Source organism: Typopeltis vanoorti, chromosome 26, assembly GCF_054136105.1.
Source record: "Typopeltis vanoorti isolate ZY-2024b chromosome 26, IOZ_Tvanoo_1.0, whole genome shotgun sequence".
Lineage (NCBI taxonomy): Eukaryota > Metazoa > Arthropoda > Arachnida > Uropygi > Thelyphonidae > Typopeltis > Typopeltis vanoorti.
In genome coordinates, this window is record NC_143574.1 from 8,190,729 (window position 1) to 8,217,528 (window position 26,800).

The 26,800-nt window shown below is 34.2% G+C and overlaps 1 protein-coding gene across 8 annotated transcripts in view; it reads right to left on the reverse strand.

Moving 5' to 3' along the window:
• Positions 1-26,800, reverse strand: part of LOC150092301 (homeotic protein female sterile-like) — a 579,681-nt gene that overhangs the window by 198,800 nt on the left and 354,081 nt on the right. For all 8 annotated transcript variants that reach the window (XM_090415148.1, XM_090415149.1, XM_090415147.1 and 5 more), the window contains 2 exons: positions 3,978-4,380; positions 3,703-3,873 (listed from right to left, as the gene is read on the reverse strand). In XM_090415148.1, the coding sequence (XP_090271274.1) occupies positions 3,703-3,873; positions 3,978-4,380 (574 nt within the window). The remainder of the gene's footprint in view (positions 1-3,702; positions 3,874-3,977; positions 4,381-26,800) is intronic.

Genomic DNA, 26,800 nt, shown 5'->3' on the forward strand with positions numbered 1-26,800 from the left:
GGTGTGCTTTCAGATTTGTTCCAGTAGCTGACTTTTCACTTTTTGCCCTGGTTCCCTGGCGAAAACAACGGGGGCCTTGTTTAACCGGGCGACGCCCCAGCCAGCATGAAATTTTGTCATGTTGTACCATCATTTTCTATATTGGTTTAAGCCAATAAGAACCAATGTACAAATAATCAAGAAACGGAAAACATCGTATCTTGGCCACATCATGAGAAACAGCAAATACCAACTTCTACAAACTATTTTGGTAGGAAGAATTGATGGGAAAGGAACTAGAGGAAGAAAAAGAATATCATGGTTTGACAACATCAAGACGTGGGCAGGAAAGAGTAGTGCACAACTGCTGAGATTAACATAAGAACACAGTTTGTTCGCTGACCTTTGATAGAAGAATATATAAAGAAAATAGAAAAAACAAGGAAGCATGCATACACTGATGGAAATGTTTTTACTTAACAAAATTTACTTATATATTTTCTGAGTAAGAATGTGTTGACTAAGTTTGAGATATTTACATTTTCTGTATTCATATGAGTAGAATTAGATAAGTAAAAAATATACAATAGTTCAACTACTGACCAAACTATGCTGCCAGGATTTTCTTGGTACTTAATTTTTAAATGCTTAAGACATTAAAAAGTAATTTAAAATACTGAAATAAAAGTCATGAAAGGTTTGCTTGCACTTGGATCTGCCAAAACTTTTATAGTTTCTATATTCGGCAAGAAAATCTTGTAATTCTCTATTCGGCTTTGAAATAATGTTGGATTCAATAACCACTTAATTTGAATAATTTTGCATCGCTGAAGTGAAGCCTTTCGGCTCTTTTTCTGCATCACTTCAACCTGGGTATTTACATCTGGGTCTACCTATCCACTGATGAGACCTCAACAAAGGTCGAAACTGGTCTGGGTAGTGCCCCCCCCCTCCCCCATGTATAGTATCATACATGTCTGCAAGGAGATGTGCTTTACATTATGGGGAAATACTAAGGAAAGTGACTGGAGCTTACTCCACCTTTACCACGAGTCGCGCCTGTCATGAAAGATTTGCTTGCGTTTGAATCCACCGAAACTTGTATAGTTTCTATATTTGGCATGACACTCATGTAGTTTCTCTATTCAGCTTTGAAATGTTTGGATTCAATATCCACTTAATTTGAATAATTTAAAATATCTTGAAAGGAGGAGTGGGGGATAGGAATATCATGCTAGAAGCTTGTGGTTTAGGAAAGGAAATAATTAATTTTAATTTGAGCATCAATTTTATTTACACAATGGCAGTATGTTTTGTAATAAATAGTTTTTTTTATTTTTAAATCTTATTTATGACATCTATTGAGGTGAGGTATGCTGTCATTACAAATGTATGTTTTGTTGATTATCATTAATTTTGCTATAATGGCATATGACCAATAAGAGACTAGGATGTACATGTATAATTTTATCAATAGAGAATACTTAACTTGTGGACCTATTCATTGATGAAATATGCAGAAAGTTGGAAAGTTGAAAATAACTATTGCAGTTTTTTCTTTATTTCTTCAAAATAAATAATTTATTCATGTGGAATCTAAAAATGTAACCTAAATGCTTTATTTTTTATTGTGTTCTTAGTTGCCACTGCATCATCAATGGTTCCTCCTGTCTCATTAATTCTGAATTCAGAAAATCCATTAATGTAGTTAATGCATATGTAGCTCTAAAGGTTTTATTTTATGATTATTTTGAATAGCTATGCTTTTAAACTTTCAACATTTATTCATAAAGGCACAGAAATTGTTGATTTTTTTTTTTTTTTTTTCCATAAAAGAGTAATTCAAGATATTAGAAGTGAAAATGTGTATGTATAACTGAAAAAAATGAATGGGATTCTCACACCACAAACTGATAAATATACTATATATATAGTGTATATACAGAATTTGTCTGTGAAATAGGATCAGGACTTAAATATTTTTCTGCTAGCTCACTACTCACCTGAGTGTATATATATAGTGTATTTATTTATTTATATATATATTTTGTGTGTGTGTTACAACTAGTTACAAGTTATACAAATTTATATACAGTAAAACCCCTTTCTTACACTTTTCAGGGGACTGATGAAAAAAAGTGTAAATAGCAGGAAATGTAAAAAAAAAAAAAAAAAAAAGGCTAAAAGATGACTTACTGCTAGTATGTGAGTCTATACATACTCGATTACAAAATTTAATAACTGAAAATAAATGAATTTAGAATTACTTATATTTATCTAATTTAAAAAAATCTTTAATTGTTGATTGTTTTTGCTTTATGTTTTTTTTTTTGACATAGCGCCTGATTGCTTTGCGTTGAGTTCAATGCTTGACCTGTTTTCTACTATCGTGTTCAAAGTGGACATGGAGAGTCCAAGATCTTTTGCTAAATGCACACGTGTTCCGGCATGCCAATCTACAAGTCGCAGAATTGCCATCTTTTCTTCTACTGAAATACATTTTTTTTTTTTTCCCCTCCATGTTACTAACATGGATAATCCACCACCGCAACTTGAAAGCAACTTTCACACGTTAAATTACGTAGCAGAAATTCTGCAATATCAATTCGTACTGTGATCGAAAAAATCACGGTATCGCTCATCACTACATTACTGCTTCAAGCATGCAAGTCACCGTGATGGTAGAAACGAAACTTACAGCCGAAAGCAACGCCATCTCGGAACAGAAATGCGCATATTTCCGCAGAAATCTATTCAAAAATCAGTACTGCCACCCGAGAAAAAAACGTAAATCACAGGAAATAATGTCCACATCAAGTTGTTAATGGCGGGAAAACAATATATTGTAAGAATAGACCTTACGACAGGACCAACAGAAAATGACATATATGGCAGGAAAACGTAAAAACGGGGTTTTACTGTAATAATATGGAAACCCTGCTCTAGAGACCACACACAGATTTTTTTTTTTTTTTGCATGTCATTTGAGGTCATTGTCTTACAGTAGGCAAACTTCAAGTTAAAAAGTGCTTCAATGCAGGTGGCTGAAGAATTTTGTTAATTTTTAGGTGGGGGGGTAAAAATGAATAAAAGCTTATAAATCAATCAGATCTGAGACTGAACACGTGATTATAATATATTAGGTGACCATGTATTTCAGGCTGGCACTTGACTAGTGAATTATTTTCTCAGGTGAGTAGCGAGCTAGCAGAAAAATATTTAAGTCCTGATCATGCTTCACCAACAAATTCTGTCTTCTCCTATATGTATATATTTGTGTTGAATCTCATATCCTACTAATTACGATAACAGAGGAGTAGAGTCTTCACTCTGCCAAAAACAAAATTAGGATTTGAATTTTACTGTGTAGTAAATTTCCTAATTTTTTTCTGATAGCCAAGTTATTATACAACATAAAAATATTATAGTTGTAATAAAAATTTCACTAGTTGGTTAATGGCTTTCATTATCTTTCATACTGGAAGTTTTAACATGATGTAAAATTACATTTAGATTTTTCAGCAAGGATTGCAAACTTATGTCCCCGCTTGTGCAGTGTGTTTCCAAATTTTTGTTGGTGGGATTGCCAAAATAATTAAGTGTTAAATAACATGCTCCATCAAGCAGTACAGTATTTCACATTACAAATTTTAAATCATACACAATTACATGAAAAACTTTTTACTAAAGTCAACTGCAACAAATATTTAATGAGAAACTTACTATATGGTTTTCTCGGTTTTTTCCGTAAACACGATGCAACATAGGCCTCCAATTCCCTTAGAGTTGATGGTTTTAAAGTCTCAAAGTCTATTTCTATTTCATCAGGATTTGAATCCCTTAATGATGGTTCCCTTGACTGAATAATATGAACCACCCTTCCTAGTTTATCTCCTGAAACACCAAATCAAATTTCATAAATAAGAAATTAAATTAAAAAAAAAAAAGCATATGTGATTTACTGCTTTTTATTATTAAACAGTAATGTCATATGTTACCTGGTAATTTATTTATGTCTAAGCTCAACTGCCTTTTCTCATCATATGACATTGGTTTGGCATTATCTTCATCTTCACTATCAAATGTTGGAAGAACTGCCTTATTCTTTTTTGAAGATTTGCTATTTGCCCTTTGCCTTTTTGCTTGATTTGGAACTTTATTGTTTTGGTTTACTGGTTTATTGGAAGAAGAATTGTTTTTATTTTTGATAGACTTCTGAGGTTTAGGTGGAGGTTGGCTACCAGGAGGAACTGTGGTTGTAGTTTCAGGTGGAGGGACTTCATCCTCTTGTTTAATTTCTTTTACTTCTTCTTTTTCTTTTTTTTTCTTTCTTTTCTTTTTTTTGTCTCGTTTCCTACTTTCAGCTGCAAGCAGACTTATTTGTTCTGTTACCTTTTTTAGCTGAAAAAAGAAATTAAGTTCAGATTTATTTTAATTACATAATGAATATTTAATGTTTTATTTCTGTTAGATATAAAATATCCAACTGTCGAATATAAAATTAAGCATGGAAACAATTCTCTAATACCCCTAAAAAGAGCAGTCAAAAATTTGATCTCTCTTAATATAAAAAAACAAAATGACTCATAATGCATACAAAACAAATTATTAAAATATTTTTTAATTTCTTCCATACACACACACATGTATATAAATAAAACCCATAACATATATCCAATTTCCCAAAAAAGCTGAAGGTAAAGTCACCATAATCATAATGACTATAGTAATAATGTAGGAAATACAAATAAAAGTCTTCTTATCTTGGTGTAGTTTTGACTCCATACTACAAAACATTCCATGAATATTCAATGTGACAGAGATAGAAAGCTAAACAAGAAACAGGAAAGGAATGTACCAATCAAACAATCCATCGATGTGAAGGGAAATCAAAAATGTCTACCACGTGCCATTAAGCCATGGCATTCAATATTCTGTGTACCAGAAATAATGGCCAGTCCACGTTGTACTTACACTAACTTTATGAGAATCTAACTAATGTAGTGTTGGTCATATTCTGTGGCTAAATGTGACACCTGTGCATTGAGTAAGCAAACCGTTTCTTCTTTGTATCATAACATAAAATAATCCTATTGGAGTTAATAGGTATACAATCATAGCTGGACTTGTGGGAATCTGCACAACTGTGATATAGTGTCCCATGAGCCATTTTATCCCAGGCTTTGATATGGAATGCAATAAGTAATACAAAGCATTTCAACTAACAAGCTGTGGTTGTCATTCATAACAAAATACCAAACTTTGGGTGATTGACACCATTACCTTCTGTCTTACATTGGTGCAAAAATATTTCTACTGGTTGAGTTCATTTGACTCATGCACTGCTGCCTCTGAAATGGTTGGCCGAGTGGTAAGTGCATCCACCCTCCAATCAGAAGATTGTGGGCTCAAATCCTACCGATGGCATGGATGTTTGTGATAGTCTTAAAAATCCTTAGCCCACCCACAGCACAATATGTACTATAGATTTACAAATAACTTTGCATAGGTAGGAATAATATAAAAAGTTGATCATTTCTAAGATTCATTTTACTCTGATCATGTATGAACATTTTATAGCTTTCTACCCTTTGCTGTTATTATTTCCAAGCTATGTTAGAGGATGGTCTATAATACATTATGGAAATTATGGAGACAATAACGTGTTAAAGCAAAACTTTAGTTTAATATAAACCAAAATGAACACTCGACATTTCGACCTTCATATCAAGGTCATGATCTGGAACACACACATATATATACAGAGAAACAAGCTGCACTACAATCTACAGGTTTGCTAAAGTTACTGACCAACCGTTACAACAATTATTGGCCTGACCTCTGGTGAGTGCAGCTTGTTTCTCTGCATATATGTGTATGCTTGTGTGTATATATATGTGTATACCTTGATATGAAGGTCAAAACATCGAGTGTTCATTTTGGTTTATGTTAAACTGTTTTGCCCTAACACGGTAGTTGGCTCCATAATGTATTCTGATCACAGTGTAAGCATGAAAGAAAGGATAGTCTATAATAAATAATGAATATAAGAACTTGAAAGATCATTTGCAAAATGAGCAGTAATTTCTAGGGAATTCCTATAGCTGCTTTACAAACTATATGCAGTGGATTTAAATTCAACTGCAGCATGTTTGTAATTGTTTTTAAATGGCAGATCATTTTTATCACCTGGCTGAGACCACTACAAGATCTGGAGTGGCCTCAACCATGTTTTAGAATAGTTCTTAGATTACTTACTGAGCCCACCTACAATACTGATATAATGAATCCTTATTTAAAAAAACCAATGATCAATTTAGAACCAAGTATCCAAGATGACACTTTACCAACTTCATAGAGAAACAGTAATTCAAAGAGACTATTTAAACAATCACAGATCTTTTTCTACCATGCAAATTTAGAATAAGTAAATGTTATTATTTTAATAACAAAATGTTTCTTAATGTTAGTGGCATTGGGAGAATGTCACTAACAAAACATATCTTATAGTGCCTGTTAAGGCTGAAAACAAACCTGCTGCTGTTTTATTTATGAAATAATTAAATTCAGTGATATTATTGCATTTATATAAATGAACATTTAAATCTATTCATACAAAAATAATTCAACCATTCAAGATATAATTATTTTATGTAATGTGTGGCAGGAATAACAACCATCACGGTACTGCATTTAATCTAATAAACTAGTCTAATTATTATATATTAGTACCATCTCTCCATAACACACAATAACCCTTAAATTGAAAAACTGCCACGTGAAGTGGCATTTTATGAGGGTTAGCAAACACAAAACACAATTCTTATTTGTCAATAATATGAAATACTCATGCGGTGCTTGATCATGCCATACTTTCCAAATTAATTTCATACTTTATTATATTAGACAATAAAGAGTTAAAAACAAACTTTTATGGTTGTTGAAATACTTTTGGAATTTCCAAGATAAAGGCAGGTAAAAATTGCCACTTGTTTAAAAATCTTTTATCATTTTTCAGCTTTTCATGTCACCGAGGTCAACTTCACAAGATGCCTTGGACACTGGCATCATACTATAGAGAGAGCAGCTCTTATCAAAGAGTTCTTTTAGTTTTTTCTAAATTAAAAGAGTGCAACTAAATCATGGTGGTCTGTTTTGCCAATGTAGCAATCTCACTAGAAGTAAATAAGTTCCCAGCATACTGAAAGAGGTGCAGATGGATATATTTTCTCTTGAGGATAAAAACACAAGCAGCATAAATTAAAAAAAAAATATATATATATATAAATAAAGTACTTTTAGCAGGTTAGAGACCTTGAAAGAGATAGTAACAGTTGAAATGGGATATCAAAAATGATAATATAGTCACATAAATGAATTTCTTTAAGGACTAACAAAGAAACATGGGATTAATCTCAGGTAGAAATACTGAAAGTTTTGTTTCATTATTACAAGCTATGACACAATTTTTAGTTCAAGAAGAGCAAAAGGATTTTAATTAGCATGACAATACTTAGGTATGTTCACTAAGCTTGAAATTTTTTTTTCAGGCTCTGCAACATACACAAAAATACTTCCGAATAATTATGAGTTCATTATGATTAAAATTTTACCTTGTAATTGCCAACAAAAAAATTAGCAATATTTCTAAACTATGGTGAATGCAGAAATGAAAGATGAACTGAAAATGACAAAGAAAGCAAGTCAAACAGATGTACTTGTTGGATAACCTGCATCCACATCATCATCAGATCTTTTCACTGTTACTGTCATTCTTATTTCATGATATATATTTCTGATTCAACATGGACATGTTTCATTGTTTAAGTTATAATGGGTTAACTGCTTGCCCAAGTAGTAGATGATTTAATGAGTCATTCCATTTTAGAGAATTAATGCTATACTCACAATTTTGATCATTATATCATGCATCCTCAAGAGAGAGCAGTTAAGTACATCGGACTAGAGGTAGGGAAAAAAAGTCATACTATAAGGATGTTTGGAGGTGTTTTACATATTTTAAATGATGGCTTAATGCTAGAACCAGAGACGGGCATCTTGAGTTGGTCAGATGAAATTAAGACTGAAGTAACTAAGACTATGAGGACTGTGTATTATGTTCCATACTATATTCTAGGTGTATTATGTTTTCCAACTGATTTGCTTGTACTACAGAAGAGAAAACTTTGCCACCTCCACGAGAATGGTTAACTCACCTCCAGTTTAAAAAGCCATTATAAAGGTTATTAGTGGGATTTGAACTTGAACCCAGATCTTTCAACCAAAGGTCAGATGTCACATAAAGGTATTAATGAAATACTGAAATAAAAAAAATAAGTGAACAGTAAGACAAAATACATTAGGTATCTGATAATAATAGATCACAAACAGATGCAACAAAATCTGGTTGGGTAAACAATAATTTTTACTAACCTAAATTTGACTTATATTTGATATCATTTTAACAAAAGATGCAATCGCCTAGGTCTTCCTCATGAATTCTTTTTCCTGTAAATGCTATCATATGTACTGTTCATTCATCAGATGGTCATCACTCACTCACACACACTTTTCTATGTCTGCATCTTAATCCTGCACAAAGTACTGAAAGGCAATGCTACACAAATAGAACCATGATACCATTTCATAAAAAATGGGGAAAGGGATATCTTCTGCACCAATATATTTAAGTTGGTGGCATCCACATAAGATTAGAATGGCATTCCGTTCAACATATTAGCATTTGTGTTTTCTAAGAAATTGCTATACAGATCTTTTATGCTCCCATTTCCAGACTTTTTTTTGGGGGGGGGAGTCTGTTTAAAAGAAGCAATAATGGAATCAAATGATAATTTGATCTATTAGTTTAGTGAATAGGCAACGTATGTTTCAGTTCAAAACTGAAAATTCTTATTCAGTCATAATTAACAAGACAATGAAAATTACACAAAAAATAACTTTTAATAACTACAAAATTTTCAATCCAGTTTCCTGACCATTCTCAATATAATAATAATTAATGAGAATAGAGTAATTATTAATAAGAAGTCAGATTTTATTATGGTATCAGTAATAGCATTAATTCTGTAAGGTTGCTAGAAACACTAATAAAAAGAATGATCATGTAATAAACTAGAGTTTTCTAAAATATTTATTTTCATCTATGATTATCACAGCACATTCATCCTTATTTATAATAATATTAATGTTTCATTTCAGAGAATACAGAAGTAAAACTTCATTTTTAGTTAAATTAGAAAGAGATGTAGCTTTAAATAATATATTGGCAGCTTGGAAAATTTAGCTAGCAGAATGACATGATATGTTATGAAGGCCTTTATCAATATTAAAAAGGAAATCCATAAAAGGAATCCTTTTTGCAGTGAAATTTCTGGCAATCATTTAATAAATGATGAGATTTCAGTGTTATCTATTTTGTTATCACTCATAAAATGATTAGTACAGGGTATTTCAAAAAGAATGACCCGATTTCAAATAATTATATTTAATAATGAAAATGTGGTACGGTTACAAAATAAATAACCAAGTATGAAGTAAGGCCTAAAGTTTCACTCACCACAATTACAAATGCTCAATGTGCCGTCCACCTGCTGGTTCGTGGTTGCAGAGATATACAGTTTTCAAATCGGGACATTCTTTTTGAAACACCCTGTATAATGGGTTTTCAAAAGAAAACCCATTATACAGGGTGTTAACATGACAACGCAAAGTTATGATAAAAGTTTTCATAATTTTGCGTTGTCATGCTAGTAAAATTTGTTTTCAAACTACTGATAAATTATTTAAAGCTGCACCTCTTTCTAATTTAACTAAATTCTGGAAGAACATCTTGTTTTAAACAAGAACAATATACAAAATAATGCTGCAATATTAAAAGTTGCATATGAAGGAATAAGACAATATAATTAACAGAAGCTTATACAACAGTAACACAACAAAAAAGCATTTCTATTTATTTCTTACAGGTATCCTGTTGACTAAAATTTTTCAAGCTTTGTAGATGGGCTCTATAATATGTTTTTACTGTTTATTTAATGTTACATTGTGATAATGGTCTTTTAATGTAAAATCAAAATACTGGCCAGGATAAAGAATGCACTTTAACAATTGTCTTAACTTATTACTCAATAAGAATTTTTAAAGAACAAAAACGTTTAAGAAATATAATCAATTAAAATTGATAATCAAAGCTACATTTTAACTTTAGGTTTTAGTTTTAAGTTTCCATTTATCACTAATGAAAACAGAAAAATCAGGAACGAGATGATAGGTAATATACTACAATAGAATACAATTTTTCAAATTCAAATGTATAAGGTCTAACAAGAGCAAATTGTAAAACACAACAAGAAAAGCAATAAAGTTTAATTTAAACAGCATTCCCTTCAAAATTAGAAGAGTATCTTATGTTTTGCACTGCTTGCACCTGCCCAGTAATTGTTCAACATATAAAAATCAAGGCTTTCTTTTAACATTTAAGTCACAGCAAAATCCTCATTGGATGACTGCTGTACTAAACAATCATGTAGTACACATTAAGTTTCAGAGAGAAGTGTCAATGCCTAGTGTGAGAACACTTCAACTACTGGAGGCTGGAAGTTTCTTGCAAAGGTTCCATGTTTGGCCTCTAGAGCAGGATTTCTAGATGATGAAAATCACACACACACACTATGTTGACAAAAGTATTTGACACCTAGTTGTGGTAAAAAAAAAAAGTGTTTTAATTACATTTCTAGTAGTGAGTGGGGCCACTTTGATCTGAATTACAACACCTACCCTTTTGAGGAATGCTTTCAACCAATTTCTGATATATCACAACAGGAATATTCTTCCATTCTTTGTGCAAAGCCACTACCCCATTGATAATGCTGACTGTGGCCTGGAATGAATTTGGCATTCTAATTCCTCCCAGAGATGTTTGAAAGCATTGAGGTCTCTGGACTCTAAACCGGCCAGTCCAACATTTCAATGTTGTTTTGTGAAAACTGCTCGTGCAGTATGGCATGGAGCACTGTCACGATGAAAGATGCAAGAGTCACTGCAGAAGTGATTCCACAGCATCGGAAGCATGCAGTTATCCAGGATGTCCAGGTATCCATAAGATGTCATGGTTTGAGGCATGTCCACATATGTACCAATCCTCATACCATTACTGAGTCTCCACCAAACTTGACAGTTGGAATGATGCTGCAGTGCTGCCAGAACTGTTTCCCCAGGTAATTTCGATATCCAAACACAACCATCAGAGTGAAACATTGGAAAGCATGATTTGTCACTCTACAGAAACCTTTTCCAATCATCTACAGTCTAGGGACAGTATGAAAGACACCAATCCAAACGTCGTCTTGCTTTGGAGGGTGGTGTGTGGGGGGTAAGTGTGGCCGAGCCCATCGATATTTGTCAGTGAGTGAGTGTTGGTGGCCACCCAGGACATTTTCCTGCTGTGGTAGCACCATCACCTTTCCATCTATGAATGACATAAGCAATAGTGGATTTTGGTGTACTGAGATGGGTAGCAATTGTCACGAATAGAAAGACCACTGATGTGACACCCAACTATCATCCCAATTTGGAAGTCTGTCAGTTCAGCTGAATGTGGCATGTTGACATCAAGTACAGTGGAAAACATGCAGCATGTTCCACCTTTTATTACCAGATTAAGCAGACACTCCCTGAATATTTGCATGTGGTAGGATACAAAATTTGCATGGAGCATAAATCACGAAAGGGAAACGGAAAAAGAGGAAACCTTAATATCACCAAGTGAAAACCTCATCTCATATTATGTTCGAATACCAAGCAAGACAAGTAAATACAGATGCACATTATTCAGATGATCTATTAACTGCCTACATCTTTTATCCATTGTGAAAAAATCCCAGCAGAACTAACATATGAAAAAGAGAACGTTATCTGGCAAGCTAATCACAGATCAATTTTGTGAGAGTGAGATTTTGAATCTATGCCAAAATGATGCCTTAATTAGGAATGTCAGCCAGATTTGCTACAAGATATATTACTTCAATAGTACACTTCAAACTGTGGTAAAGGTGACTGCCACAAGTTGTTTCAAGTGATATTTAATTATTATTATTAATTAATTTTTTTTTTTTTTTTTTTTTTTTTTACATATGCAAAATTTTCGTTTCATGTTTTGGGATTTTTCAAGTCTCACAAAAATGAGAAAATATTTTAATACGTTAATCTGTTGGTCCAGCATACACCCCTTCAATCTGAAATTTTAGAATGAATAAACTGCAACAAGGTATTTGTTTTGTACTCACTAAGTTAATCAAAAAATGTTTTGGAACTACATCAAGGTAACGATATTCATTTAAATTATGCTGCATATCAGAGAGAGAAAGAGAGTGATTTCTATGAGTAAGGGGGTGGAGGACAACAATAGAACATTTGTGCAAATTCGTAATTATACTACAAACTGATACTAGAAGCTAAAATGTTTGTTTCTACTGTTAAAGAGCATAGAATAAACATGTGAAAAACCCGTTAACCTGGCTATATAATTATCTAGTCTCCAAAAAGTCCAGATACTGGGTATATATATACTTTCACGCAAAATTTTATCATTTTGGATGTTCCACATACCAGCTACAAATGTTCAAATGAAATATATCAAAAGTATAGATATTATTTCTGGAAAATTTTCCATGTTACTCCTCTAAATTAATATTAATTTTCATGGCTATTTTTCTTTAGGAGTACCCCTTTTATGATGTCATTGTCTTTTTTACTCAATTTTTAGGTATTACTGATGCTTTAAAAACACATGAAGAATATAATGAAGGAATAATTTTGGACATACCTTTGTAGGATGTTCCTGGTTGTCTTCTTTTGCAATAAACATTTATATACTACTGCTGAAGGACAACTAAAAAAAAAGAGGGGCAGGGTGGAAATGTGAGGAAAAGATGAGGGAAAATTGCAGATAAGACAAAGGTATGTTGAATTTAAAACCCGGGTTTCAAGGATAGGTTGTGAATTCTTTGGGAAGAAGGTGAAAGATAAAAAATCTGTTTTATGACATAAACCAAAAAGTTCTAAATGATCCCACCCATGACCCCATAAAACAAATTAACAACACACTACATGTTTCAAAAAACTAAAACAAGATAGGTAAAACAACAATGAAAAACACAACACTTTGAACCACACTTACTCCATATATTAAAAAAAAAAAAAAAAAAAAAAAAAAATATATATATATATATATATATATGTATATATATATGCCCAATAGTCTCATACAAAAACCACCACCACATCACGTTTATCAAAATTCTTAGTAAAACTATTCAAACCTTTACTAACCATGCCAAAATAAATGATACAAAACACAGACCAATTTCAAAAAATAACAAACCTAACTCTATCCCACAATGACGTCCCCACTTCACTGGATGCAATGCTACTATACACCAATGTGGATGTCTCCAGAACGTTTTAGACATCATACATATATTACTCAGAAGACCACACTCTGGAATCATGAACAAAATTAACAACCAGCGATATTGTAAACCTGATAAAACTAATAATCTCAGCAGACTTTTAAAATTTAGCAATAACATCAATATCCAAATTTTTGGACTCCCTATAGGGCAAAATATTAGCGGATAATTAGCCAAATTGTTTCTATCACATATGGAATTGCGTCTACTCAGCCCCCACCACCCAGCAAACCTAACATTAATCACAGCAAACAACAAAATAGCCACAAAAATATTTCACAAACCCACGCATATCGGAAATTACCTCTACTTTAACTCGTATCAAGCTTATTCTTATCAAAAAATCAGTCATTCTAGCACAACTTATAAATGCATACAAGTTTTTGACTACACATATTTATCTCAACATAGAAATAAAGAAATTAACACAGAATTTTAGAAACTGAAATTACCCAACACAGATAATAAATTATGCCAACCAAACAGCAAAAACCCTCAAAACAATCCAATAATCAAAGCAAATTTCCCAATACAAAAATAATCATTAAACTGCCATACATCCAGATAAATACATTTTTTAAACACACCGACTATAAATTAGTGTTCACCAAGAACCAAAAATTGGCAACACTCCTAAAACCTACAAAATCTCACACATACAAAGAAATATTAGAACACTAAGATGTAGCAATACAAATTTCCTTGCCAACAAAATTGTGATGTCACCTATACAGGGTCCATGATCAGATCTTTATGGGCAAGACTACAGGAACACTTCCTTGACTGCAACATACTAATCCCAGAACATTTAAGCAAGAAGAAACATAGTAACCAAAAGAAAAACAAAATACAGGGAAAACAGAAATGGCAGCCCACACTCTTGAACAGAAGCATATCCTGTAAATCAACAAAGCTGTAATAACATCAATATCCAAATTTTTGGACTCCCTATAGGCCAATAAGAAACAATAAGCAATACAGGAAAATGAAACGATGCTTATAACATTGGAAATGATAGCCATAAAATGTGACAAAAACACAATAAAAGTTTACCATCCCTACATAATTTCCGAGAGGTGGAAACTCCACAAAACAAAAATTAGGTCATGACTCCAACCAATAGAAAAAAACACAGATAAACCCAAGACACAAAACTAAGCTGACATTACACAGTCTCCATTTTTCCCATGAGCTCCAAAAATGACATTCAGTCGAAACAGCTCATATCCCATTACTCCCACCCTTAATCTTGTTTCATTACATTCTATCCTTCTTCTCCTTTCCCCCCTCAAAAAATTTCTATCTTTCACCTTCTTCCCAAAGAATTCACAGCCCACCCTTGAAACCCAGGTTTTAATTTCACATACCTTTGTTTTATCTGCAATTCTCCCACAACTTTCTATCTCCACATTTCCATCCCCCCCTCCCCTTTCAGTCGTACTTCAGCAGTAGTATTAAATGTTTATTGCAAAAGAAGACAACCAGGAACATCCTGCAAAGGTATGTCCAAAATTATTCCTTCCTTATATTCTTCATGTATCTATGTCTTTAAAACACCAGTAATAGCTAAAAAGTAAAAGGATACTCCTAAAGAAAAATAGTCATAAAAAATTAATATCAAAAGTATTAATTTTGCTAGAGAGAGAGAGATGCTTTGAAATAAGAACTTCAAGGCTACTGCAATCTCATATGCAATGTGGAAAAATGAAAGAGGATGAATACTGTGAGAGTGGAGGAACAATGGTAAATTAACTTCTGTCACTTTGTCTATGGTGCAAACTTCCATTAAAAATATATATATATTAACGAAAAATTAAAACAAAAAAGTCAGATAAACATAGCATGATAAAAGAACTCCCGTAGTTAATAAGAAATAAACTCTTTATTTACTGTTTTATTTTGGTGCATATACTATTCCATATATTTCTTAAACCAGCATGATGAGTCAATCCGATCTATGAAACATTTCATTTGCACTATGAACACTAAATAAGTGTGGTGTTTTGCCACCAATATAGTTTGCAAAGATTGACAAGAATTTCACAGGAAAAGAGATTTTGGGACTATAAATACTAGTGGATATCACACGTCCTTTCATTACTTGTTTATCATTTGCTTCTCCACTCATTCATTTTATAAATTTATGGAATTTACAACCATGTTAAAAAAAATTTTTTTTATTACCCCGACGTTTCGATCCTCACATCAAGATCATCATGTGGAGCATACATCAATATACAAGACAAGCTGAGTTACATTATTAACTGTAAGCTAAAGAAACAATGATTACAGTTAATAATGTAACTCAGCTTGTTTTGTATATTGATGTATGCTCCAGATGATGATCTTGATGTAAAGATCGAAACGTTGGAATAATAAAAAAGTTTTTTTTTTAACACGGTTGTAAATTCCATAAATTTTTAAATGAATGCTGATCACCATGTAACTCTAAAAGAAAGGCTTCTCCACTCATCCGTCCAATTGAGGCACATGCATGATCCCCCACATACACACAATGTGCACTGAAGTGCAGCAAAAATTCATATTCATAATTGGGCACATTTTCTGGACACTCATAATTGGTATTAGCAATAAAATTTTGCATTGAAGCATTACTTGATATGCTCTAACTGAGAAAAATTTAGATGAGGTATCCCCATGAAAATCTTGAGTAGTCATCATCTAACATATAACCAGGTATTAAGTAGAATGATGTTTCACTAAAACTAGAATTCTATTTCAAGCGCTCATATTATTCACAAACACTACAAACCTGCTTTAGCACATACTACTACCTTGTAATAAAAGACGTTCCAATTCCTTAAACTGCAAGTATATGAGAACACCGTTTCAAACTTCTCTGAAGTAAAGTTCCTACACAGAAGAAGCTATTAACATGAATCTGAATGAAGCATATTCAGAGACCTAAATTTTATCCTAAAGTATTAATATGGTACAGAGAGAAGGAAGGTTTTTCCCTAACACTCATATGTGATAGAGAGTGATATTCAAACAGAACCAAAAGCATTTTAGAAAAAATTCCTCCCTAATGTGTATCATCATAGTTGTAAGAGTGAACTGTTTACATTCAGCTTATAGAACTAAATAAATTAAGGAAAAGAGACTTAAATGAAGTTTAGAAGTTAAAAACATTTTTTTTTTAAAGTTTAAGATGAATAATAAATAGAAAATAAATAATTTGGATACAGGAATCAAACAGAAACTGTGTATGTAAATTTAATTTCTTATATTCACCATTTAATTTTTTAACTCCGCCATGGGATCCTTAGGGGTATCATGCCAGTCCCAAGCCTGGATAAAGGAGAAGGGTCGTCAGATGAGTGTCAATGCTCTGACCGTAAAGAAAAAACATGATTGTTATCTGATGCCTATACAATCAACAGCTACAACATGCCGGCTCGGGTGTCGCCCGGATAAACAAGGTCCGCAATACCAATCGAGTGATCGGGGTTGGATCGAAAAGTGGGATACCGAAAGGAAACAGAAACTAACAGAACTGTTATCAGTAGGAATTTGGAATGTGTGGACACTTTGGATGTCAGGAAAATTAGAACTACTTCGTGAGGAAATGAAGAGATATTGGTGGGATACACTAGGATTGGCAGAGATGAGATGGACATCATCTGGAGAGATCAATGGATGCAAAGTAATATGGTCAGGACATGACACCATGCACGAAACAGGAGTTGGCTTTCTTCTTAGCAAAGGAGCTCGAGAGGCACTGTTAGGCTACAAACCAGTTAATGAACGAATCATAGCAGCAAGATTTCAGGCAAAGCCATTCAACACATCAATAGTCCAGATATATGCACCCACATCTGATGAGGATATTGACTTATTCTACAAAGATCTGACAGAGACAATAGAAATAATACCAAAGCAAGATGTGCTAATTATTGAAGGAGATTGGAATGCCAAAGTTGGAATAGATATTGATGGTTGAGAAAGAGTCATGGGAAAATATGGTTTTGGAGAAAGAAATGAACGAGGTGAAAAACTGTTAGAATTTGCTGTGGACCACGAGATGATGATCTGAAGGAGTGTATGAACAATGATGATAAACAAAAGGAGTGTAGAAAATGGACGGTGCGATCAAATGATGGGAAAACCAAAAACATGATTGATATCATTATGATTAAAAGAAGATGGATAACATCAGTACAGCAATGTCGAACTTTTCAAGGAGCGGATCTAGACCTGGACCACAGTTTAGTGATTGCAAACATCAAGATGAAATTAAAAAAGAAATATAAACCCCAATATCAGAATAGAAGAGATACAGCACGAATAAGTGAAGCAGAAATAGGAAGAAGGTACAGAACAGTGTTAGAAGAGAAACTTAAAAGTGTGGAGAAAGAAAAAACTCGAATTTAAGAGTGAAAAGAGTAATGAAGGCGATAGAAGATGCAGTTGAAAAAACAGTACCAGAAGAAGAGAAGATCAAGAAGAAATGGATTACACAAGAAACACTGAAGTTAGTACAGGAGAAAAGAATGTTGAAGATAAGAAGGGATACATCAGAACAAATAGAAGAGCAATATAGAAGAAAGTGTAATGAGATGAAAAAAGCAGTCAGAATGGATAAAATGAAATGGTTAGAAGCCCAATGCAATAATATAGAACAGTACTATGGAGAGCATAAAACAAGGGAGGTATACAAAATGATCAGAACAATTAATAGAAAGTGGCAACCAAAACAGACCACAAATAAAGATGAAAAAGGTAAAGTATTGATGAATAAAGAAAAAATTGTACAGCGGTGGACAAGATACTGTAGTGAGTTATATGAAGAAAAACTAGATTCAGATAGCGTTGGGAAACTGACTGAAGAATTGAAGCAGATATCACCAGGTAATGAGCATGATATGGACATTTTAAGAGGAGAGGTAGAAAAAGCAATAGGACGGCTAAAACACAACAAGTCCTGGTAACGATAACATTACTAGATAAATGATTAAATATGGTGGTGAAAGTATGGTTACAGAAATGCACCAACTATGTAATATGGTATGGAAAGAAGGGAAAATGCCAGAGGAGTGGGTGAAATCAATATTAGTAACATTATACAAGAAAGGAAATAAGCTAGAATGTAAAAATTATAGAACAATTGCCTTGATAAGTCACCTTGGTAAAGTGATGATGATCATATTGACAGTAAGATTAAGAATACAATTGGAAGCATACCTTGCAGACGAGCAAGCAGGATTTAGGAAGGATAGAACTACAATTCAACAGATTTTGACAATGAGGTTAATAGCAGAGAAAGCTAGAGGGTAAAAAAAAAAAAAAAACATATATACTTGCTTTGTTGATTTTCAGAAAGCATTTGACAGTATTGACCAGAAAGTGACATTAGCAGTTCTGGAATCCTATGGAATTGATAAAAACTAATAGCTATATTAGTTATATATTATATCCAGGTGCAAAATTTAAGGATGTAAGTGAGAGTATTAGAGTGCAAAAACAGAGGATGAAAGAATTAATAATTGTGGCGGGTATGAATGAACTGAAAGGTGATAAATTTTTTTATGAGAGAGGACTTGAAAGTATTGTTAAAGGTAGCGAAAGAAAAGAGTGACAGAGTTAGAATGGCGAGTCTGTTGCCTGGTATGACAGAGAGGAGTTTAGAAGGAGGGCCATAATCGCAAATGACATTATGCACAGGTTATGCAGACGGTGTGGTGTGGAATTTGTGGACGTATGGAATGAGTTTGATGGGCGAAAGGACTTATACAAGATGGATGGCCTGCATTTGAATGCACTTGGTGTGCGGTGACTGGAAAAAGTGTTGCTGAATGAAGTGAAAATGGATGTGCAGAACCAGGGAAACTAGAACTACCAAGGAGGGGGGGAGGGAAGTGGATATGCAGACATCAGTGAGACAGTTGAGTGTAAGAATGTATATAATGTACCCGAGCCAGCACTAAGGACAAAAAATGGGAATGGGACATTTAGAATAACGCATCAAGATAGGGGTGGGACAAAGGGATTACTGCATTTCATGTATACTAATACCAGGAGTATTAGGAACAAGAAGGAAGAATTTCTGGCCTTGATTGGCTCTTCCTGGCCACAGGTTATTGGCATTAGTGAAACATTGCTGACGGAAGATGATATAGTTAGTGGGATAGAATGTGTAGGTTATAGTGTGTTTAGGAGGGACAGAGAGAATAAAATGGGGGAAGGGGTGTTATTGATGATAGCTGATGAACTGCAGCCAAGGAGAATTGAAGTTGTATTGCAGGATAGTGAAAGGAGCTCATTTGAGGCTATTTGGTGTGAGATTGAGACTGGCAGAATAAAATATACAGTTGGGTGCTGCTATAGACCAGGTGATGGAATAGATGGTGGAGATAGTATGCATAAACAAACTGATGAAATGAGTGGAAGGAGGGTAATAATTATGGGGGATTTCAATATGATAACATTGATTGGAAGGAGGAGAGGACACATGTGAGGAAGGAAATGGATTTTATTTAATTATTAAGGGATAACTATCTGAGATAGCATGTAATTGAAAATACAAGGGGTGTGAGAGTGCTTGACCTGGTAATAGCATCTCAGAATTTGATTGTAATGAATATGACCATGTTGCCACCTATTGGTGATAATATCATAAGAGTGACCTGGGAGGTGGCTAAAGGTGTGGAATTTTCGATTAAGACGGGGTATATGTGGAATTACTGTGCTGGTAGGTATGACAAGCTTAGGAGATTGCTTGGATCAGTGCCATGGCATGTACAACTGCAAGGGCTGGACTTCGATAGAGCATGGGAAGTGGTCAAGGAGCATTTACAGGAGGTAATGGCTGATTGTATACCTAGGGTCCGAATAGTAAAACAAGTAGGGGTTAAATGGATGAATAACACCATTAAGCTTGAGCTGCAAAAAGAGAAACAACTGTGGAGGGAATTTAAAGAAAGGGGTGACCTGCAGGCACACGAACGGTATAAAGCAGGCCAGAAGGGTAACGAGTGTGGTAAAAAAAAGCAAAAGCGGATTATGAAAGGAAACTAGCTATGCAAGCAAAAGAGAATCCCAAACAGTTCTTTCAATATGCTGCAAGCAAGAAAAAAACTGTACATGGCAAAATGATTTTAAGGAATGACAATGGTAAGGAGGTCACTGAATCAGTCGATATAGTGGAGTTACTGAGTGCACACTTTGCGAAAGTATATCATCCAGGTGGTGACATTGCAGGAATGAATGAACCAATAGATTATACGGGAATTGTGTCGAATGAAGTGGAGGTAAATAGTCTATTACAAAACCTTAATGTGAATATATCTGTGGGATCGGATGGTATACCGGCACGGGTCTTGTGTGAAGCGGCTAAGGAATTATCAGTGCCCTTGACCATGTTGTTTAATCTGAGTCTCAGGTCTGGTTTAGTCCCGAAGGTGTGGAAAGAGGGGAAAATAGTTTCACTGCATAAAGGAGGATCCAAGACTACGGTTGCAAATTACCGATCGATCAGCATATCAGGAGTCGTTGTCAAGGTCTTGGAGAAAGTAGTCAAGGGGAAAAATACAGGAATGGATTGATGAAAATGAGATACTGTACAGGGGATAGCATGGCTTTGTGAAGGGTAGATCATGCCTTTATAACATTGAAGGGTAGATCATGCCTTTATAAGTTTTATAACAAGGTGACGGCTGAACTGGATAAGGGAAATGGGTTTACAGTGATACTGCTGGACCTGGCAAAGGCATTTGACAGGATACCACATGGAATTCTAATCCGTAAACTACAACATATGGGAATGGATATAGGGTTGGTGAGATGGATAGGTGGGTGGTTGATGGAGAGATACCAAAGAGTAGTTTATTCAGGAGTGGAGTCCAAAAGACAGCCTGTGACTAGTGGTGTGTCTCAGTTCTTGGACCACTGCTGTTTAATCTGTTCATTAAGCTCATTAAGTGTTCAAAGGGCTGGTTTGCCTGTTCTGGGTGAAAAAAACCTCTACCTTCATATGAGACTGGCTAACTCACCTTTCGTTGAAAGAGACCAGATAAAGGTTCCTCACGTCACTGACGGGAATCGAACCCAGGTCTTTCCGACCAAAGGGCTTTGTCTATACCAACTGAGCTATGGAGGTTCTAGCCAGCTATTCTTCTTCAAACTTTTGGTTCTATCCACTGCTGGATGAAGGTCTCCCCCATGATTTTCCGGATCACTCAGTTTTCTGCCTCTCCCATCCATCTCATTCCTGCAATTTGTTCCAGTTCATCCCTCCACCTTCTTCTCAGTCTTTCTCCATCCATTGGTCTCCACTCTGTTGTTTTTCTAGTCCATCTCCCATCACTGCATCTGGCAAAATGGCCAGCCCATCTCCACTTAGCCTGTTTAATGTATTTTACAATATCCATGACACCTGTTTGAGATCTTATCCAGGTATTAGTCTTCCTATCTCTTAATGTTATTTTTAGCATACTTCTTTCCATGCGATGTTGTGTTGTTCGCAGTTTTTTGTTTAGGGCTTCTGTTAAAGTCCATGTTTCTCTTCCATATGTTAGGACAGGAAGTATGCACTGGTCAAAAGCTTTCCTTTTTAGACTCATAGGGATGTCACTTCTGAATATGTCTCTCATTTTTCCATAAGCCAGACATCCAAGGTGAATTCTTCGTTCAATCTCTTTTCTTTGGCACTCCTCAAAGGATAAGAATTGGCCCAAATATACATATGAATTATATGAATTAACTTGTTCTATTTCATGGTTTTCAACTTTGACTTTTATGGTTAATATATTTATTCATCAATATTTTTGTTTTTTCTCTATTTATTTTTAATCCAATTACTCTGGAGGCTTCATTTAGCTGATTTGTTCTAGATCTTCAAGATTATCTGCTATTAGGAAAATATCATCTGCAAATTTCAGATGATGCAGCATTTCTCCATTTATGTTTATTCCTTTTGTTTCCCAATCAAGACTTCCTCTAGTGCAGCTGTAAATAATTTGGGAGATATAGTGTCGCCTTGTCAGATGCCTTTTTGTATTGGGAACTTTTCACTGTTTTTATATAATTTAATTACAGAAGTTGCATTATTGTAAATATGTTGTAGTGTTTCAATATATGGTTTCTCAGTTCCCTGGGTTTCAAGTGCTTTTAGTGTTGCAGATGTTTTAACTGAATCAAATGCTTTTTCATAGTCTATATAGGCCAGACATAAAGGTTTATTGTATTCAATTGATTTTTCAATGAGTTGTTAATGTGTGAATATGGTCCAAATTATTGTAATTCTTTCTAAATCCAGCTTGTTCACAGGATTGCATTCCCTCTAGTTTAGATTTTATTCTATTATTTATAATTTTTGTGAAAACTTTACATATGGTGGGGAGTAGGCTTATAGGTCTGTAGTTTTTAATTTCTTCCTTATTGCCCTTTTTAAAAAATTAATATTGGAAGTGAATTGTTCCAATTTTTTGGACTTTTTCTATGTTTTAGGCATTTATTAAAGAGTTTAGTCAGGCTTCCTCCTAGTTTTAAGAAGTCTACCATAAGTCCATCTTCTCCTGGGGCCTTTCCATTCTTCATTTCCTGCAGTGCCATTTCCATTTCACCTTATAAGATCTTGGGGCATCATATTCTTCCTCACTCGAGTTATACATAGATGATTCTTGGATGTCCCAGTCTTTGTCATCATAGAGCTCAGTATAAAATTCCTGAATTCTTTTGATTATTGCATCTCTATTTTTTTTATAAGTTAACCATTTGTTCCTCTTACAGTAGCTATTTCCTTTTTTCCAACTGATAACGTTCGTCTTAGGACCTTCATATTACTATTGTTTTCTATTGTTTCTTTAATTTTTCTAGTATTATACAATCTAAGTTCATGTTTCATCCTTTTACGTATAGTTTTACAAATTTCCGCATATTCTATTTTATTGGTGTCATTCAAATCTCTTCTTTTCTTCATCAGATCTAAGGTTTCCTGTCTTAGTTTTTCCACTCTTTGGTGCCTTTTTACACCTCCTATTTCTAGTGCACAATTCAAGATAGATTTTGTTAATATTTCATTGGTATCATCGATGGTAGTAGCTGTGTTTAACTTTTTTAAGTTCATTTTTGAGTGATTTTCTATAACAGCTTTTATTGTGGTAGAGGTTTTGTAGATTCACTAAATTGGACTTTTTTCTTATGAGCTTATTCCGTTCCCATGTTTTGTTGATCCATACTTTTGCCCTTACTAGTCTGTGGTCACTTCCTGTATTAAATCTATTAAGCACTTCGGTATTATTTATTATATATCTTCTGTTGGAGAGGATGAAGTCGATTTCATTGTAAGTTTGTCCATTTGGGCTTCTCCAAGTCCATTTTCGGTTGATTTTCTTCTTGAAAAAGCTGTTCATAATAAAGAGGTTATTTTCTTCTGCAAATTCAATAAGTCTTTCTCCTCTTTCATTCCTCTGTCCAAATCCAAATTTACCGATGGAGTTCAGATGGTCATCTCTGCTTCCAATCTTGGCATTAAAGTCACCCATTATAATTATGTAGAATTCTTTAGAATTATTTAATGTGGATTCTAATGTTTCATAGAAATCTTCTCTCTCTCTTCATCTGGGTGGTTTGTAGTTGGGGCATATACTTGTATAATTTTCAGTTGGTATCTTTTATTTATAAAGAGACTTAGTTCAGCTATTCATGGTGTTATTTTATTAACAAACAGGACATTGTCCTTGATTGTTTTATTTATTAGGAATCCTACACCACCAGTTGAGTTTGTCACATTCACAGTGGTAGAGTAGATGTCCATCTTTTAAATGCATGGGAGTTTCTTCTTTCCTTCTTATCTCTGAAAGGCCCACAACGTCCCATTTTATATGTTCCAATTCCTTCATCAGTTCTTCCAATCTATCATCATCCCATAGAGATCTGCAATTATATGTTTGTTCCTACTAATATCCTTCTATCATTATGCAATGTAGTGGACTCATTGTAGCAGGTGGAGACTGTAGCATATTTTTTGACCTAAACCCTCTGCCTAAGTCCAAGACGCGTCCCTTTTTATGCTGGGCAACAGACGAGCCAGTATGTAATTTTCCTATTTTATTCATTATTTGCATTGTCCTCATGTCCAGCTATTAACCCTATATAAATCCCAAATCTGCCCATCCAGTAGACAAATTTGGGGTGGTGCACCTAAAACCTCCTTAAAAATTCTCGATGCTGTCTAGAGGAGAGCAATTCAATTCATAGATGACCTTTCCTTCACAGGCTCACTTCAACCTCTGTGTCAAAGATGCAATGTTTTAACTGTGTCTCTTCTATAGGTATTTCATGGTCACAGCTCCAGTGAATTGGCAAACATCATTCCTCCACTTGCTGAGGCCCATTAAAACTACAGCCAGCTGTCCAATATTCCTTTACAGTAGTACCAACTGCAAACTCTGAATTAAAGATGCCATATTCTTGGTTTCATCCTTCATCCGAATAGAAGCAAACAAAGTTTGCATGAAGTATTTTCACAACTGGGCTACTTATATATAGGGGTAATGACTTCACATCAATTGCCTGAGTATCTTGTAATCTTTAATTTATAGTATAACCAAGTGAAAAAACTTTAAACATCTCTAATCCAGAATATTTTAGTAATAAGGTGTGACACCTTTTGACTATTTTAATATTGGAAATATATGACTTCTGCATTACTTCTTCTGGGTCTGGCTCCAACTGATGAGACCTTAATAAAGGTCAAAACCAGTCTGGGTAGTAGCCTTTCCCATAATGCATAGCATTATACATCCATAAAGATATGTACCTTACATTATGGGATACTAAGGCAATTGATGTGAAGTAATTAGCCCCTATATACATACAAGTAGCCCAGTCATGAAGATACTTAATGTGCAAACTTTGTTTGCTTACACTTTGATAAAGAATGAAACCAAGATTATAATATCCTAGCATCTTTAATTTATAGTATAACTAAGTGAAAAAAACTCTTGACTGCAAACTCACCAAACCTGCTTCTCCTCTTTATTCCACTGATTATGTCCTCGGAACAGACTTCCTGATGTGCTGTACAACAATTTCAATCTACAGCTGTTTAAGAAGAATGTCAATAGGTTTCTTCTTTCTCAAACTTCATCTGCAACTGACACATGGCACTGATGTGCTATAGGTTCTTGTACTCGTGTGGGATAAAAAAAAAAAAAAAAAAAGAACGTATACATAGTAACTTCACAACTTCTTTAAAACTACGTTTAGATGCAGAAGATACTGTGCAGACATTTCATTATGAACAACCATAGAAGCTCAAAACTATTCAATCAGGGTAAGAATGAGCATATGGTTTACCAGGGTCTAATTACCTCTCTGTAATGGAGGATTTAATGATCCAGTTCTGAGTTAGTCTCATACTGTGGTCTAGGGATTCATTTTCCTTCAGGTGCACTAGTTTTTCCCTCAAAAACAAAATCAACATTGGATACATTTTTGTGAAATTAGTGTTTATTCAGCATATAGTAAGAAGTGCAAATTTACAGGGCCTATGCCCACAGCTACTCTAAATGTGAACAAATGCCTACCATTAAAATTTAGGTAAATATGAAAGAATACAATCACTTTTTTTTTTTAAATACTGTAAACATATAATTTCCACTGTGCATATCCTGATGAAGCTCCCTATGACTATGGAATGTACTCGATTTTGTCCCAGGAGTCTTAAAGGGTATGACAATAGTCCAACAACATCTGGTCAACAACCATAGTCCTGTGGTTGGAGAGCCTACAGATTCAAGAAGTTGATGGGGAAGGGGTTACAAGAATCATTAGTTGGGCCATAGTTGATCAACTGGCAGCACAATAGACTTTCTGATAGATGGTATATAGCACCAACAATATATCAATGACTTCCATAACTGTTAACTAAAAATGAGAAAAATGGATAAAATTTAGAAAGATTGACTAATCTGTAAAACAGTTCTAGTTGTTCTGTTTAAGCATAGAATTCCTCCATTCTTAATTTATCTATCTGATTGATGATTTAACCCTTCAATCGTGATTGACTCTTTGTAACTTTGTAGGCAAGTGTTCTTGCCAGAAAGTGTTTCTGGTGAGATTTTTTAAGGATAGTCCCCCCCCCCCCTCCTATTTCATCCGCACTGGGGATTGGCAAATTATAGAGCTGAAGAATCAGGCCTATAACTTGGTCGTAAGTATTCATGGCTGTAAATCCGTGTGTGTCTATGTTCACGGGGCTGGTTTGCCTGTTCTGAGTCAAAAAAGCCCTCTACCTCACCTTTAGTCAAAAGAGACCAAATAAAGGTTCTTCGCATCATGGATGGGAATTGAATCCAGGTCTTTCC